The sequence below is a fragment of the Chiloscyllium plagiosum genome, chromosome 14, assembly GCF_004010195.1.
Source record: "Chiloscyllium plagiosum isolate BGI_BamShark_2017 chromosome 14, ASM401019v2, whole genome shotgun sequence".
Lineage (NCBI taxonomy): Eukaryota > Metazoa > Chordata > Chondrichthyes > Orectolobiformes > Hemiscylliidae > Chiloscyllium > Chiloscyllium plagiosum.
In genome coordinates this window covers 8,884,544-8,903,956 of record NC_057723.1, presented here as the reverse complement: position 1 = coordinate 8,903,956, position 19,413 = coordinate 8,884,544, and the positions used below count along the sequence as shown (strand labels likewise).

Genomic DNA, 19,413 nt, shown 5'->3' with positions numbered 1-19,413 from the left:
GTGGCAAATGGTCCTAAATATTGCACAATTGTCAGTGAACATACGCATGTCTGACCTTATGATGGAGGGAAGGTCGTTGAAGCAGCTGAAGATGGTTTGGCCTAAGACACTACCCTGAGGAACTCCTGGAACTGAAATGACTGACCTTCAACAACCACAACCAAATTCCTAAGTGTCGGGCATGACTCCAACCAGCAGAGATTTTGCATCTGATATTCACTGATTCTCCTTTTGGGAGAAAGTAAGGAATGCAGATGTTGGAGATCAGAGTCAAAGAGTGTGGTGCTGGAAAAGCACAGCTGGTCAGGCAGCATCCGAGGAGCAGGAGAGTATAAGCTCATCATCAGGAAGGTTCATTGATGCTACACTTGGTCGAATGCCACCTTTAAGTCAAAGGCTGTCACTCTCACCTCACCTGGAATTCAGCATTTTTGTCTACGTTTGAATGCAGTCTGTGATGAGGTCAGGAGCTGAGTGGCCTGACAAAACTGAAACTATGTGAGTGAGTGGATTGTTGCAGCGCAGGTGTTGCTAAATAACACTTGATGACACCTTCCAATATTTTACTGATGGTTGAGAGTCGATTGATGGGGTAGTGATTTCTCCTAGTTTTTGTGTACAGGACATACCTGGGAAATTTTCCATGTTGTGGATGGATACCAATGTTCTGCCTGTGCTGGAACATCTTGGCTAGGGTTATGGCATTTTCTGGAGTGCATGTCTTGCTGGAGTATTGTTGAAACCACTTGCCTTTGCAGTATTCAGTGCCTCCATCGGTTTCATGATATCACATGGATTGCATCAAGTTGATTGAAGACCTGCATCTGAGATGCTGGGGACCACTGGAGGAGACAGAGATGGATCATCCACTTGGCACCTCTGGCTGAAGATTACTGAAAATGTTTTTACGTTGTTTTCAGTACTGATATGCTAAACTCTCCCACCATTAAGGATGAGGATATTTTTATAGCGAACCCCTCAGTGAGTTGTTTAATTGTCCACCATATTCACGACAGGATTTGTCGGGACTGTAGAGCTCAGATTTGATTCGTTGGACGTGGGATTGCTTACCTCTGTCTATCAATGCTTTCCTGTTTGGCCCTCTAGTTGTCCTGTTTGGCAGCCTCCTAGGTTGATATCTCATTTTTAGGTATGCTTGGTGTTGCTCCTGCTATGCCATCCTGCACCTACCAAAGGTTGATCCCCTGGCTTGATGGTAATGGTTGACTGGAGTGTATGCCAGGTCATGAGATTGTAGATTGTACTGGAGGATTCTACCGTTGTTGGTGGCCCACATTGTCGCATGGATGCCAGTCTTGAGTTACTAGATTTGTTGGAAGTCTGTCCAATTTAGCGTGGTGATAGTGCCATACAGTATTCTCAACGTAAAGAATGGCTTTTATCAATATTGTCATGGACAGATGCATCTGCATCCGACCATTTGGTGAGGATGAGGTCAAGTAAGTTTTTCCTTCTTGGTTCCGTCACCACCTGCTGCAGACCCAGTCTAGCAGCTATGTCCTTTCGGATGCAAACAGGTCAATTAGTATTCCTGCTGCCAAGCCATTTTTGGTGCAGGACATTGGCTTACAGTTTGGAGGGAAATTTCATTGTGCCACTACTTGTGGTTCTGTCTTGCTTTTGGACAAAACATATCCAGGCATGGTGATGGCAGTTTATGGGTGTTTGTTTGTTATAGTTGGTGTTGTGCAGTGGATTGGTTTTAAACCAGTGTACTGCTCTGCTGAAACTGACCAATACAAGTCTATCATATTGCTCTCTGAGTCCTGTGCTTTCTTTATCATACAGTGATAAATTCGCAGGTAAAACCTTCACATCAGATTAAAAGTTTGTACATTGGATTGATCGTAATAATGCTAATGAGTTATTTATCATCTTTCAGGAGAAGCAAAGAAAGCAGCAAGAGCAACAGTTGCAGAGACACCTCACAAGGCCCCCACCTCAATATCAAGACCAGCAGCAAAATCAGTACCGCGTTGAGCAAGTTAGCCAATTTCAGAGTAAGTGTAGTATCAATCGTTTGAATTAATGCTCCTTTTAGTGGTATTGTTCATGATACAGACCGGAGCCAAGAGGCAATGGGGACAAAAGACATTTGTGGGAGCTGTCTAAATGCTTTCAAACAGTCGTAGTGAGCTAGGCAATGGTATTCAAACAGAACAGAAAATAAGTAATGCGTGCAGCCAAGGTACTACATTGATGACTTTAATCTACATACAGACTGCACAAACCTCATAAGGAATGCATCCACCAAACTGTATTGCTAGAGTATGTGCAAGATGCTATCTTAGACCAGTACATTGAGGATCCAGTTTGAGAGCAAGCTACCATAGATTTGTTTTTGTGAAATGTGTAGGCGTGAGTTAATAATGTTGTGAGAGGTCTCTAAAGTAAAAGGCCATAACATGATAGAATTCTTCATTGAAAATGAAGAGAGCAAATCCAAAACTAGGATTCTAAATCTAAGCAAGGAAGACTACAAAGGTATGATGAGGGGTGAGTTGACTGCGATAGACTAGATAACCTCATTAAAAGGCAAAACAAAAATTGCTGAAGAGATTAAACCAATCTGACTGCATTTGTGGGGAGAAAGCACAGTTAACATTTTGAGTCTAAGAATAGGAGAGAATTGGTTGGCCAAAAGGGAAAACAACCTAGTTCGCTACAGGACTGGGGTGTGGGGATGGGTTTAAAAAGAATCATGCAAAGTTGTGATCAGTGACTGTTGAACTCTACATTGAGTCCACAAAGCTGCATGATTTTCAAGCAAAAGATGTGATGTTGTTGTTAATGCTGTCTCGTTAAAAGGCATGACAGTAGACCAGCAATGGTTAATATTTAAGGAAATGTATAGAATGCAGTCATTACACATTCTTTTCAGTCAAGAGAGTACCACAAGAAAAGTGACCCAATTGTAGTGAATAAATGAAATTAAGGGTAATATTAGATCCAAAGAGGAGTTACTTAATTTGCTAGAAAAAGTAGATAACCTGGATAGCAGTTTAGAATTCAGCAAAGGAGGACCCAGATTTTGATTGAGAGAAGAAAAATAGAGTATGAATGGAACTTGCAAGGAATGTAAAAGAAGACTGTAAGAGCTTTTACCAGTTTTTTTTTTCTATTCAACCTGTCCAGAGATTACACACATTTGGAGCAGGAGGGACCTAAATCCAATCCTCCTTGTCCAGGGGTAGGAACACTACCATGGCAATGCAAGGTGTTTAAATTGGAAATGCTGATGTACAGAGGGACCCTGGATATCTCTGTGCACTGGTCATTGAAATCAAGCATGTAGCTGCAGCATTTAGTTAAGAAGACAATGATATGCTGGCCTCATTGCAAGCGGGTTTCAGTACAGTAGCAAAGAAGTTTTACAGCAGCTGTAAAGCAAAGTTGCCACAGTCCCAAAGGGATCATACAGGGCTGCTCTCTCGTTAGAGACAAGACCATCTAGACAAGGGCAGCCATCAACTGTAAGTTTTCCACCAAGCCTTATAATATCTTGATGGAACTTTATCCATGTTCCTTATCTGCCAGGATTTGGAGTTCCCTCCATATCATCACTGGTTGTACTTAAATTAATTTAGGAAGGTAGAAGACCAAGACCAATGCACAGTCAGTTGGCACTGATCAAATGGGGGCCTGGCATGAATAAATAATAAATAAACATGAAGTTCATTCTACTTTTCTAAGCCAAATTTTGTGTTGAAAATGTCACTGGGTTCTGTTTCTCCTGTATCTCCTTAAATTCAGAAATTTAGTGCACAGTACAGCATATTTGACCCTTTGTACCTATTTGAAAGTTGAGTTCTGCTTCATCCCCTACATCTTTGTCTGTAAATTTAACTTTCTCATCCTCAGCCACTTGTCCGACTCTCTTATTAAAATTGTTCATAAAATCAGATTCCACCAACATTTTAAGCGAGTATTCCAGACTCCAATATTGGAGTATCTCCCACTCCTCTTTTTGTAATTGTTAAATTTTATTTTATTTATCATTTCTTACTGATGCTTTCTCATTGATCTGTTCAAGGCTATTATGATTTAAGCTTCCTTCACATACATGTCACATGTTCATGGTTTCTAACAGCAGACCACGTTCAGCAAAATATTTGAACCAGAGGGAGATATAAAAGATATGGGAGAACAGCACAGATTTTTGGAATATAACAGAGACTTGGAAATGTCCAAGTCGCTGTAAACTCTGGCTCTGAGGCTACATTGGTGTTGAATTTTGATATTTTAGAATCTTGGTGTGAGGTAGAGGTATAAATTGCCTTATGTTATCTTAGTCTTCTGTATCAGAATTATGCTCAAAAGCAGTAATCTACCTTTTTGTTATATGTTGAGTAACTGAAATACATGTTCACTCTCTGTTCAATGTTAGTTTTATTTTTTATCTTGATTGAACATTGCTTGTTTTGTAAGGTGAGTGGTCCAACTTAAAATCCTTGAATCTGAAGTCTGTTCTTCAGTGCCTACTGATATGATTTGGGATAATCAAATCGATTGCTGAATTTACTGCACCATTCACCTGCTAATTCAACTATTCTTTCGTTAAAAAATTAAACTTTCCAATAGCTTATCACTTCTGTAATCTGAATGAATTGCAGATGAAATGTTGCATAAACAATGCAAAGCTAACACTATGTTCTCAAAACTTGAGGGAGGACTTGTTACCATATATACTTGTGTATAAGTTGATCCCAAGTATAAGGAAAATGTGAGGACTTCATATGCTGGAAACCAGAGTGTAGATTAGAGGGTGCTGAAAAAGCACAGCAGGTCAGGCAGCATCCGAGGAGCAGGAAAATCGACGTTTCGGGCAAAAGCCCTTTATAAGTCAACCCCTTATTTTGGGCAAACAATCTTACATTTTCCATATCTTGTATGTAAGTTGACCCTGCTATATTGCTTTATAAACCTCTTATGAAGGAAACTGCTTGTTCCTATTAACCCACTTAAACAAATCACATTCATTTATTCCGGTAGCTCTACTCATCACTCTTTATTTACGATGTTGCGTATCTATTTATTCATTCATACACAACTCTACTTACTGCACTCAGTTTACTACAGCACATTTTGATTCATTCATTCATTCAGACCAGTGCTAAGTCTATTGGTATTTATCACACTTTGTTCACTATACTTTCAAAAGTTAATATCTTTTAAAAAGTTAATCATTTTAATTGTGCCATTATATCTGAGTAAAAGTGAGATATATTAACTATGTACCAGTATATCTTTAATTCTTTGAAGAATTTGTTAATGTTGTTGAAGTTCATAACACAAATGGGAGGGAAACGGAAGAATTTGGCTGGAAAGTTCAAGATGTTTACACATTCAGAATTTAATAAATGTTTCATTTTGAGTGTGCCATTATACCAGGGCATGATGATGCTGAGCAGTGTGATTTTGCAGGATTTCAATGAATCTTTGACACGTTAACTTTTCGTACCAGTCTCGTTTTTATCCGGTAATTATCTTTACCATAATTCATTGTGTTTTGCTTCTTTACCTGGGATTAGTTGTGCAATCAAGTTGACTTTGCTAATAATACAGTATTTCGAACTGCAGCATGAATATCATATCCTCAAAACTTGCACCTGTCAACCCTCTAAATTGAACCCTTAAAAATAGTTTTTAAAATGCGACCTATACACTAGTATACATGTAAGCTGGTTTTAGTGCTTCCTTTCTTAAAAGAATTTGCAGGTTGTGACATTGCTTGCAAAGGCTTGTCCATTCATAGTTCCCTTTGTCAGCTAAGCCTCGTGTTAGGTTACTTCAGAGGGCAACCACATTGATGTATGACTTGAGTCACATGTCGGGCAGTAGATTTTCTTTGCCAGAATTCAGTAGTGAAATAGTTGGGTTTATTTGATTCAAGACATTTTTAAAAAAAGCTTAATTCTCTATTTTTGTTTGCTAGTTAATCCAGTCCCTCATCTCCTAATTCTGTTCCTACCATTAACACAATATTTAGTGCAGAGGGAACTTCAATTCCAGGTTATTTGTTATTCACCATGGAATTGAATGCCAGAGTCTAGTACAACTCATTTACTGTTCTGTTCATAGAATCCAATCACTTGGAGCATCCTCATTCTTAATTCCACTGGTTGCTGTATTCTTTGCAACAGCAGCAATACATGATGGTCAGTAATGCAGAGTTTGTATCTTGATCAAGAAAGGTTTAACATCTCATATTAACTGTAGGTCATAATAGAGAGCTTGCATATTTTCACTTTCACTGCATATGATTATATACGGAGTGTGCTGTGTGCAGTTCTGGTTGTCATATTTCAAAAAATCTAGAGGCACCAGAGAGGATGCAAGAAGTATACCAGGATGATATCAGCAATGTAAGTGGAGAAATATCAAGGAAAGATTGGTAGACTGGATTGATATTCCCTTAGAGAGAGGGTAACTGAAGCCTGAACAATTAGGAATCATTCAAATTATGAAAGATTTTTGTTTTAAAGTGGATAATTAGAACATTTGTAGGCAGAGCATAATTGGAGGCAATCAAAATAGGGAATTCAGAAGAAAAAATCTCCTTCTCCTAAATAGTGGTGAGAATATCTCTCCGTGCCTCAAATCCCCTCTAAACCTCTTGCCTTTCACTTTAATTGTGCCCCTTGTTATCGACCCTTCAACTAAGGGGAACAGCTGCTTTATACCCACCATGTTCATGATCCGATAATTGTATACACCTCAATCTGGTCCCCTCTCAGCCTTCCCTGCTCCAAAGAAAATAATTGAGCTTATCCAGTCTCTCTTCATAACTAAGCTGCTCCATCCCAGGCAACATTCTGATGAATTTCCTCTTCATCCCCTCCAGAGCAATTACATCCTTTTTTTTAGGCCCTGTATCCTCTTCTGTCTTTGGAATGCTGTCTGTAGGACAGAACCAAAGTATGTATTTAATTGGCCACTTTCTCTTTGTTCCTTGTTATAAATTCTCCTGTTTTTGTACACTCAATCCTGCTCACAAAGGAATCCCCAACCACTATCACTTTTCTTTGTGCTCCCCTGCTTAAATGGCTTCTTGGACCATGGTGCAGTGGTCAGTTTGCCCATCGTTCCTGCCGGCTCTTGTCTCATCAGACATTAGACAAGTACCTCGTGCCTGTTGAATTAGGTCAAAGCTGAGGCTCTCCAATGTAGCGTTCAGGGTCATTTCCACCTGCCTCACTTGTCACACCCTCCTGTCCCTAACTAAGGACCAAATTTGAAATATTTAAGCTACAGAACGTGACCGTCTGGAACATAGTGTCAAAGTAATTCTACCTCTCCCACATTTGCCACAGTGTTTGAAGTTCACATTCCAGCTCATCAACTCTAAGGCAAATTTCCTCGAGCTACAGGCACTTACTGCAGATGTGGACACTGTTGCATGCAATAAGAGCAACGCATCACTTGTACTGCCGTTTCTAATACAGTTAATTAGGTTTTATATTAAAAAATATTATTTTCGGATAGTCCCGAAATTATCATCTTCCTTTATGAATCTACTACTAGTAAGGCCAATCCTTTAATGTCGGTCTTCCAAGTCAACCAAACCATATCTTCTCTATGATATCACTTTTACCGCTGGTGTTGCCCTTGCCTAACTCAACCAAGTCTGGCCATGTTTCCTGCTCCTTCCCAGATTGCTTTGCCATGACTCCAACTGCTTCACCGTGACGTGATGCTGACTGCGAGGACACTCTTCACAGACTGCTTCACAGTGACACTGATTGTGAGGTTGATTCATGATGTAAATAAGTTAGTGTTCTCCATGGATTGCAGAAGTTAATTATGTGAAATAGGCAAAACTTGTCTGTGTTCACCTCCGAGGCACATTTCATTCTGATGTGGGTATATATGTCATTGGACTAATTCCCTGGTGTTCACAGTGAGCTTTCATTGCAAATACTCAACAAGTCTAATCTTTGTAAGACAGCTAAGGATTGGCACTGTATGTGACCTTGCCAGCCTCATCTATTACCAAAAAACACTTTTTTTTTAAAAGATCAAGTACAGATAGTTCTTGTGCACCCCTGTATTATAGAAAAATCATGTTTTAGAAACAGCGCGTAAAATGTTGGTGCTATAATTGCATTACACGTTTTAAAAGTTTGTGTTTTAGAAAGTGTCCCCAGTTCGTCAATCGTGTTAGAGCGAAATCACGATAATAAAATGAGTTTTAGCTGAACGACCTGTAATGATATACAGAAAATCAGTAGCTATATAATTTATTCTTCAGCATCCTGCAGTGTCACTGGTCTTTCCATATTTATAATTTTAAAGATGATAACAAAAAGAAAGACTTTCATTTCTATGGTGCTTTTTGCAGCCTCAGGACTCCTAAAAGTGCTTTATATCCGATAGATTGCACAGTTGTCACTATTGTAATGTCAGGCCACTGTTTTTCCTACAAGGGTATTTTGTGATATCACCGTTTGATCATTTTTGCTGATGTTTATTGAGGGATAAATATCCCCAGGAACAAGTATTCCCAGTCTTTTGGGAGAACTCATTTGTTCTTCATCATCGAGATAAAGAGTCCTGAAGAAGGGTTGTACCCAAAACATTGATTTCTCCACCTCCTGATGCTGCCTGGCTTGCTGTGTTGTTCCAGCCTCCTGCTTCACAATATTGCAGTGGGATCTTTGCACCATCTTAGAGGGCCGATAAATACTGTTTAACATTTCATCTGATAAGTGTTACATCTGGCAGTGCAATATTATCTCTGTACAGAAATTGTCATCCTGCATTACATGCTCAAATCCTGGAATGAAGTTTGAATCCATGCTTTGACTCAGGTGCAAGTATCACCCTCAGAGCAGCAGTTACCACAGCAGCTAAGAGTGTACGTCATTCTTGGTAAAGGGACACAGAGACTCAGGCTACTTGTAACTGAGACAGAAACTCTTTTTTTTTTCTTGCTGGTGATGTTTTGGTCAGGAGCAGGGAGAACCACTTTACTAGGAGGTCTCTATTAATAAAGTTTAATTTTTTTTTATTGGAAGTTAATTTTCTCAATGTTGTGCTCCATTTCATAGGTCCCCCTCAAGTTCTTCAGACGGTTGGAAATCTGGCTGCAGCGAATGCAAGCAGCTCACGGTTGTTCCCTCAGAATCAAAACATGATCCAGATCGGGCAAAGCCAGAGTTCTGTCTCCTCCAGTAGCTCTGCTGCTGGTCAGTCAGAACTAGGAGCATCTCAGTACAGTAATATGCACAATGTCCAACAGGGAATATACAATGTGGGGTCAAATGTGAACCAAATGCTTCCACATTCTGCCCAAGGCACAATTGGAAATGGGCAGCATTCAAATCCATTGCAGATGCAAGCTAATATGACTCCAGGAGCTCAGATGGTAACAGGATACAGTCAAAATCACCTCAACAGCTCAAACCTTGCACAACAGCAACACAACAAAGGAACGGTGAACCAGGCTGTATCAAAGACCCACTTGCAGAGGTTACCAGGTGCTGTGGTAAGCCAAAATCCAACATGGCCGAATCAGTCTTTGCAAAGCATGAATAACCAAAATCAAACAAATAGCAATCTAGTAGCATTCAGCAGTACCTCAACCTTCCACGTGCGTCCGTCTCGGCCTAAATTTGCTAGCCAGCAGTTTGTGCAGGGAATGTCTCGACCAGGTCTTTCTTCAGTCAGATCAGTGGGCTCCATCAACTCAACTGTTGGTGACCAAGTCATGCCTACATTAGGTGGACCTCTGTCACGGACAAATCAGCCCTTGCAGCAGAGTATTCCTAGTTTAAACCAGTCCATTCCGGACATGACTAACTTTGCTTCCAGCCAGCAAATGGCCTCAAGGGGCAACCTCCAATGCAACCAGGTTTACCAGGTAAGAGGCACCAGTCAGGAGCTACCTTTTAATTATGGTAACCAGTCTGGTGGCAGCGCAGTTCAGGCGTTACCTGGAGATACAGACTTGATGGACTCCCTATTGAAAAACAGGACTACAGAGGAATGGATAATCGATTTGGATGAACTGTTGGGATCTCATCATTGAAGGGTGGCTTGCTGACCTTGTGTGTAATCAGTGGGAATAAGTGTAATTTTTGGATTTTTTATATAAACAGTATGGGACCAAAAAAAAAAGCTGTTACAAAACCCCTGTGGCACATGGCAGGTATAAATGTATGGTTGGGAATGGTATTATGGGCAAGTTTTTTAAATAACTCTATTTTACTGCCATATGGGCAGATTATAACATTTTTATATAAAACATAGTTTTTTAAAAAGTTCCTTTATTGTACACGGGTTGCCCCTTGCCAGTCAGGAAATCCACATCAGATCACAACTTCGAGTAGTCATCTCTATACGTGTTTACCCAAACTTGCAGGATCATAATCAAGTAATAGAAATGGAGATTGTTGGAAACACATAGCTGGTTTGTCAGTTTTTTATATACTTTTTTAAAAAGCCTACTTAAGCTAATGAAGTGTATGCATCTCCCTTTCTTGATGCAGGTTGGCCTCTTGTCCCCTTCAAAAGTTTTCCCTTTCATTTCATGTTTTAGTCCTTTACCTTTTTGTTGCATCTAAGTAAGTATTTTATCATTTGCCTGTCATTTCCTTTACCCTTGACTTTGGAGGTATCCTGCTCTTGTAGCCCACCCCAGCTATTCCTTGTATGAAAGGAAGCGACCTATAAAGTCACTGCTGTAGTAACACATTTTAAAGGGTTGTTATTCATGTACTGTTCATGTTTCTGTGAACTCTTGTGTCTCTCACCTACAGCATTTAAGGGGACCATTGGCCCATCAGGTCTGACAAGAAATCACTCTGCCTAAGCCCACTTTTCAACCCTTGAACTGTCGCCATGGAGTTTATGGCACTTCAAGTATATCCAGGTTATTTCTAAATCTTAGAGTGGTGTAGGCAGAAACTTTATCAGGCAGTGGGTTACAGAGCCACCTCATCCTAGTGAAAATCATTTTCCTGGAATCCCCACTGAACCCCTTTCCTCCTTAACCAGATAAAGTGAATAGGAAAGAGCCTTTAATTTTATACATTTTAACTTCTGTTCGAAAGGAAACAATTGCAGTGTGTCCAATCTTTCCTCACAATTCAAATTCTCCAGTCCAGGTAGCACTCCAGTGCAATCATATCTTTCTTTTTGTGCTGTGAGCCAATCTGTTTAGTGCCGATTTTGTTGTCTCCGTGATTTTAGATTTTCTGTTTTGGTTAATAGAGGCAATATGTTTGTATTCCTCTTTGATTAATGAGCTACCCATACTTCCTACTTTTTAAGTGTCATCTCAACTTCCTGTCATGTAACTTGTTTGATTCCAATTTCATTTAGTTTTCTTTCCTGTACACTTTCTCGCTTTTTATATGGCTTTCTAGCCAAATTCAGCAACAAAGGTATGAGGATTTTTATGAATTGCTCACTACAAAATAGTCACGCATCTTATTTTATCATTTATTTCCCAACAACGTATGTTGTGCTAGGTCACAAAGGGCACTCAGTTTTGTTGATACACAACTGCAGTCTGTAAAAATGGCAGGTTTGCTTCCCTAAAATGCATTATTGAACCGATGTTTCAGGCGGTTTGACAAATTTGTGGTTGTGCACCAAATTGTAAAATTTATTTCTAGATCCCTTTTGAAAAATGTATTCAAATTATCATATTTCTCTCAATGGGATTTGAATTCATGTGTTCTGCATTTAGTTTGGTAACATAACTACACCACTGTACCCCGTGGAAATGATCACTGTTCTCTTGCTCACAGGAGGTAAGAAATGATACTGCATTTGGCGCATTCTTATAATTGCAACACATCTGCATTGCTGTATTGAACAGTTCATTGCACTTTACTTTTTTGTTTGCTTCAGATTCCCCCACTCCCCTGTAAATTTGGATTGGGCTATGGGTGGGTCGAGGGGAGAGGGGGTATGAGTTACTGTATGTGAAGGCATTTGTGGCACTGTGGTCTGATTGGGCCTATAGTCAATCAATTGAATAAACTTCATTGGAATGTTTCAAAATCCTGACCAGACTTGGTTCAAGCTGTTACAAGTAGTTTGGAATCTGAAAACGTTTAATTGCACTATGCATTCAGTGACTGTCTCACGCTCATTTTATCTTGTCCAGGACACTGAGAGTGTAGCAATAAAAGGGAGGTTTTATCATTTACCGGTGCCTCAGATATGCTCCAATGTTCTGTATGGCTCTTTTGGAGGCATGTGCCACATTTGTCTGTTAACTTGTGGATATTTATGTATCGGATAAGTTTGTTTGGGGGGGGATGGGGTGGGAGTATAGTATTTTTTTCACTTGACTGGTGCAGGTGCAGATTATCAGGATGAAATGGCAAGATAAAGATTGAAAATCAGCCATTTATTTTCCCAACCATCCATTTCCCATGGTTGAAATATTCTATAGCAAATTTGTTGATTTCCAATCATGGTGCTTGCAGTATCTTAATGTTTAAGTCAGTCAGATTGTGTGCGTATGTATATAAATGTTTACATTTTTATAAAAGAAAAATTGATAAAAGTATTTAGTTCCTTGTCTGTAATATATTTTTGCATTTTATAGTTTAAAACAAAACTCATTTCTTGGTATGATTTTTTTTGTAAGTCTTAACTCTGCAATTGTATTGATATTGACTATACTCGCTCTGTCTAATCTTCATTTTGTATTCAACTGTAATGTTAGACTTTGAACCCCCACCATTTGAACTATTAAAGGTTGGTTCTTGGGGGAAATAACCAATGGCCAAATCTGGTTTTACAGTCATTCTCTCCCTCAGAATTGTTGTTTTTTTTTTTAAAAGGTTAATTTAGTATGTCCAGAATGTAATCTTTAATAAATATTCCATATGTGTACGTCAGGTTATAAACATCAGGTTAGTTAGTTCACCTGAGACTTGTTTTATCTTAATATCCATTTTTGTTTTGATTGATCTCATTCAACTTGCATTCTCATTGGACCTATCATATCCCTGTGCAGAAATGAATCTAATTACCTATTCGATCAGTTTATATTATTGGGTTTAATGACCTCTATTTTTAGCTCTGTGTTTTAATCCTCAACTAACACGCAGCCAGTTTTAATTATTCATTTCTGCTCCAGTCTCCTAAACGGTATCTGATATGTATTTTTTAAAAGCAGTTTTTATTAACTTTAATTCCGATTAAATCAATACACATAGGTTAAATACAGATAAAACATTTATTTGTGCCAAGCAGGCTGTATATGGTGCCTATTCTTCCCATTTGTGCGTCTTTTAAAGAGTTTTTTGAATGTTATTCAAACTTATGGCAAAGTAGATGATATAACTGCTCTTAATTTAAAAGTGTAATTAAGAATATGACATTTCGCCTAATTGCATATCATTTCGGTATTGTGTTTGGAATTCAAACATATATTGTAGAATCTGTGACCTTAAAGTAGTTGTCTTCATTTCACTTTAGTTTGTGGCCTCTTTTGCAGGTTAGTCTCTCACAGATTGGGCCTTGGACAAGCTTGATTTTTCAGCAAATCTATTCTGTTAACTGAAAATGTATAATTGCTGAAAATGAATTGATGTTGACATTTAATCTACTAAATTGAAAAATAGAGAACAAATTTAGGCTTCTGTCAAATTTGTTATTTGTGTCAAAAAAGACTTTTAAACTAATTAGAAATTGTCATTAGTGTTTAATTGCCAGAATAATTTAAATTAAATAAATAGGTCTGAGTTCAGTCTTCTATCATTTTTTTGAACAGCAACCCTGTTTATACTTGTGTAACGTTAATTTTATTTGATTAACTCTTCAAACATGGGAACAGGCCTCTCATTTAAAAAATTATTGGGTCATCTGTGCAAAATAAATCTCAGCTTTTAAATTTGTTATATTAAAGAATAGAATTAATGCACATAACCTTCACTCTCCAATGGTATTGAAAACAGTGCAATCTTGGACTGAATACACATCTCACTTCTCCTTTACCTGGGCTCCTCAACAAGCTAATGGTGAGCCACCAAGTATAGGATAGGATCTGATGGATGGTGTACTCTGTCATACAAAGTCTTGGCTGAACTTTTAACTCTACTCCACTTCCTTGTTCTACCCCATAATCCTTAATCATTAGATGAGTGGGAGGTGGGCTGTCAATTGACCTTGCATTACCTTTTAAACAGTACTATTAGGAAGTGCAATTTTCTATACATGCTCTATGTATCCTCCTCTCTCACCGCCCACTTCCCTGTTCATCTTCACCATGATCACCAATCCCCATGTGTGGCCTTCAACAAAGCATTGATTAGAGGTTGTGACCCTCAGTAGTAATACTGCTTCAGGACCTGTCTGTAACTGTCAGATTTGGTGTATTAAGCAGTGAGTTGGTCATCATGATGACAATGAATCAGTGACACTATTAGATGTCTCTGTTGCTAGGTGAGGTTAAAGGCCTCTTTTGAGGTCTCTCTCAGATTGTACAGATGTGACTGAGAGCACAGCTGTCCCAAGCCAAACATCTGTCAATTTTGCTGTGATCTCCTGGCTGCATTGTGGACAGAAGTGTATGAATTTGACTCTAAACTTCCCTTTGGAATCTGTCCAGGATTGGTGTGGAGACAGTTGGTACTGTCTTGGTGTTTGTTTCATAATTTTAATCAGTTCAACCTTGCATTCTGGAAATGAGGCCAGTAGAACTAAGTTGAAAACTTGGTGGGAACCTGCTGGACTTCATGTAATGAATTAGTTTCTGTTTATCCAAAACTGCTCTCCCTTCTCCAGTTTTAATTAACCCAAACTAGATTTGGCCATGTGGGACTTTTTTTTCTATCATAAACTATTTAATTGTAAATAAACTAAATATTGAGAATCATGCACAAATAAAGACTCCATAATTTGTTTGTAATTGTACTATTTTCTTCTTCGGTTGTGTTGACTCACAATGGCCAAAGTAGTGCCCGGTGGTCCTATTCTTCTGCAGAACTGTGCAACTGAAGTTCTTATCTGCATTTTTGCTTCTTCCCAAGGTCAATAAAATTTCACCCTGAGATTTCCAAAGAGGCGGAGTCTCATTCCCCTCTCTTAGTAACAGTTAGACAAATGAGACCAATCTGAATCAAATGTTATTATAGTTAAAAGTATTGTGGTGTACAGGGTGGAAAAAAAAAGTAAGGACTAGTCTTTGTTATAGAGTGGCTGGATCAGTTTAGGCATTAGGCATTTTTGCATCTAATCTAGAATTCAAATTTGTTAGCTTATTTAAAAGAAATTGAAAAATCCTCATGAAAGTAGAGCAGAAATAAATTTCTAATCATCGTACTGGATTGGAGCATGTCTTTTTTAAGAGTTGCATTTCTGTGGTACGGTACCATGCATGACTTCAGAATATGCTGGTGTTTCACATTGAATGAAATAAGTTTTTGAATTGTAGTCATTTATGTCAGAAACATGACAGCCAATTTTCATACCAGATCCTGTGAACAGCAATTTGGTGTGATAACCAAATATTTTATGATGTTGGTTGAAAGATATAAATGGGCCAGGCTGTTGAATCAACAGCCTGGCCCATTTATATCTTCAAAATCCTGTTGCTGTAGAAAGGATAGAGAATGCAGAAATGATTGATAAGGATATTACCTGGGCTGGAAGGTTTGAGTTATGGGAATAGACTGGATAGGTTGGGATTGTTTTCCTGGAATGTAGGAGGCTGAGGGGTGATTAGATTATATTATATTACATTACATTACAGTGTGGAAACAGGCCCTTCGGCCCAACAAGTCCACACCGACCCGCCGAAGCATAACCCACCCATACCCCTACATTTACCCCTTACCTAACACTATGGGCAATTTAGCACGGCCAATTCACCTGACCTGCACACCTTTTGGACTGTGGGAGGAAACCGGAGCACCCAGAGGAAACCCACGCAGACACGGGTAGAACGTGCAAACTCCACACAGTCAGTCGCCTGAGGCGGGAATTGAACCCGGGTCTCTGGCGCTGTGAGGCAGCAGTGCTAACCACTGTGCCACGTGACCTTGTAGAGGTTTATAAAATCATGACTGGCATAGATAAGGTGAATAGCCATGGTCTTTTCCCTACAGTAGGTGAGTTCAAAACTAGAGGGCATAATTTTAAGGTGAGAGAAGAAAGAGTTAAACTGGACCTGAGGGGCAAATTGTTCACACAAAGGGTGGTTTGGATGTGGAATGAACTGCCAGAGGAAATGGAAGATGCCGATACAGTTACAGCATTTAAAAGACATTTGGACAGGTCCAAGAATAGGAAAGGTGTAGAGGGATATGAGCCAAACAGGCAAATGGGACAAGTTTAGTTTGGGGAAATTGGTCGACTTGGATGAGTTGGACTGAAAGGTCTGTTTCTATGCTATATGACTCTATGATGGCCTGGAGTAGAAGAAGGGTGTAACCTTTATTTGATATCTTATTCAAAAGATGGAACTTCTGACAGTGTAGTAGTATAGTGCAAGTATCAACCTAGATTAAGAACCCTGCAAGAACAAAAGCGTTGTGCTGGGCCTGGTGGTTTGCTACTGACCAAAGAATAGTAGAGGAGATTATAGTTGGAGAGGACCTTAAGAACGATGATAGATCATTGTTAAAATTAAATTGTGTTGAAATGTAAATTAAATATAAATTAAATTTAAATATTTAATTTTCAGTAAGGAAACTTTAAATTTGAAGACTTTAAATTGATGAGAGAAGAAGTGTTTTAAACTAGTTCATTGAGAAATAGTGAGAACAAGGACTGAATTATTTGACTCTCCTTTTTGGGAAGAACCAGAAATTGGATGAAACTCAAATGAGAGAAGTAAGTAACAAGCGCAAAAAAATTAAGAATATGCCATTGTTAAAAACTAGAAGAACTGTGGATGTTGTAAATTAGAATCAAAAAGACAAATTGCTGGAGAAGTTCAGGTCTGGCAGCATCGATGGAGAGAAGTCAGAGTTAACGTTTCCGGTCCAATGGCAGATGCATGAGACACAAAATTGTGAGCCAAAATTGAAAACTAGATTAAAAATTGCAGGAATGTATACAACACCATAAAAGTTTAATCAATGAAGGGTTGCATTTCTTTGGGGTAGTCCAACTTTGTGGAAGGCACAAAGCACATTATAACCAGCAAGATGTTTTGAAGTTTAAGGATTGTATTTAGATAAACTGGCAGCCAATCTGTCACATGCTCTCAAACAGGATTGTGATACTGAGTAGGTAATTTATTTTTGTGATCCTGATTTTGAATCCAGTCAGAATTTTGTTTAACATTACATTTGCAAGAAAGGACACTTGAATTTCACTGAGCTATGTTCAAGAATAAAGCTTTCTGCATTATCCCATATGACACTCCCAGGAAATGTCTCAGGTCAGTTATGGGAAAACTCGATTCTTTCTTCACATACCTTATTTCCAGGCTTACGAAAGCTTCTTATTCTGCTATATAGTAATGTTTAATTTTTCACACCAACCATCCTGTGTAGCCTTTCTAAGATAGACCCAACATTTTCTGTTCAGTAGTTCTCCTCAACATTTTAAACTCATCTTTTATCAACAGCAACTCAAATGTGGTTCTCTTGATCTCTTTCTCCCCTCTTCCTCCCTCTCTCTCTACCCCGCCACCTGCAACAAGGAAAAAGTCAGTATTGCATAAAAACTAATGCTTAGATCTAAAGGCCTAATATTCGATGTACTACAAAATCCAGTGCCTCAATCTGTAGTGGTTTAGGTCAGGTGGTAGAATGTTAGAAAAAATGTTATTTTGAGCTACTGCAAATAAAAACAAATCAATCCTATTGGATCAGTATCACAAAAACTGGTTATTCAATCATTGTCACGACTCCTGGAGCAGGAGGTGCATTGGAAAATTAGCTGACTTTCAAAATTCTCTTCTGAGCCACACACCAGCATTTTGAAGTGTTCATTTTCAGCAGATGATCCAGTAACACTTTCCCTTAACTGGAAGAACCTCTGACAGGGCAGCACTCCATTAGCACCAAAGGAGAATCAACCAAGATTTTGTGTAGAAATCTTGAATGGAGATTGAACCCATGACCTTACCAAATTGAGGCAAGGGTTCTGGGGATTAATCATGTGAAAGCAGCATTTAATGTAGAGATACTGTCTTAAGGTAATTCATACCATGATCTTTACCAAGCAAAAGTGATTTTTAAAATCTTAAAATGCGACTAAGGCATTTATTGTTCATTTTATCTACATTAACGAGTCCATCCTGAAGAGGAGAGTAACCTTTGAAAGAGCAAGAGATACCTCATCTTAAAACAACATTAATAACTGTGAGACAAGACCATTCACCCATTCAAACATCCTGTACCATTTAATAATATAACTGATATTTCTCAATTTTATCTTTCTATTACCATCCCATATCCTTTATTTTCTTAATATTAAAAATCTAATGCTTTCTCTTGAACACACTCAAACACCGCATTTCCAACTCAGTCCACTATGAAGTTTGAAAGCTTCACACACCTTTGAGTGATGGAATTTTTCCTCATTCCAAATTTGAATGGCCAATCCCCTGATCTGAATGCATGATCCATGGTTCTAGACTCCACAGAAAATGGAAACTCCTCTGCATATAACTCCGTAAAGGTCCTTAAGAATTGTTTCAACAAGATCACCGATCATTTTTTCTAATCTTACGAGATTATAGTCTGTACAATCTCTTGTCATTCGTCAATCCCCTCATCCCATGAATCGGTCTAGTGGTCCTTTGCAGACACATAGCTCTCTCTCAATTCACTTTCAATTAAGGATAAGATTGTCAAATTTTACAAAATAGTTGCATACATAAGCTTAAAGCACTGAAGTGGATGTGTGGGATATTATTGGAACTATACAAAGCAAAACTTAGCATTTTACTCTGAATCATGGTGGAACTCACCTACTGCAACTTCTTTAAGAGTGCTTTTGCACCTGCAGAAATGACAACTTCATCTAAGACAAGTCATAGTATAGCATAAAGTAGAAGAAAATTTATTATGTTCGTGCCAGCTCTTCGAAAACTATTTTATTCCATTACCTCACCCCTTTCCCCACAATCCAGCAATTTCCTTTCTTACATGGAGAGAAGTAAGAAGATTTTGAGGATTTTGTCTCTCCCAGGAAATATTCCATGGTTGTAGTGAGGAGTGATAAGAATATAGTTATAATGTCCATGAGTTATGATGAGTAAACTTTCAGGTCTTGCCTGTCATTTTATATTTGTAAGAATTTGTGTGTGTGCTTAGAGTGGATACCAAATTAGGTACTTCCAGTGGAAAACTTGAATTTGCCTATCAGTCTGCAAAGATGGCAATTACCAAATGTTGACAAGGAAACCAAGACAATATCCTATTTGTCCAATTGCGAAACTCTAATCTTATAAATGGAAATTTATACCAC

General features: G+C 38.6%; 1 protein-coding gene across 1 annotated transcript in view; it reads left to right on the top strand.

Moving 5' to 3' along the window:
• Positions 1-14,860, top strand: part of maml1 (mastermind-like transcriptional coactivator 1) — a 75,450-nt gene extending 60,590 nt beyond the window's left edge. Inside the window, exons 4-5 of the mRNA XM_043703120.1 lie at positions 1,904-2,021; positions 9,072-14,860. Of these exons, the coding sequence (XP_043559055.1) occupies positions 1,904-2,021; positions 9,072-10,051 (1,098 nt within the window). The 3' untranslated portion in view covers positions 10,052-14,860. The remainder of the gene's footprint in view (positions 1-1,903; positions 2,022-9,071) is intronic.
• Positions 14,861-19,413: the final 4,553 nt, after the last annotated feature.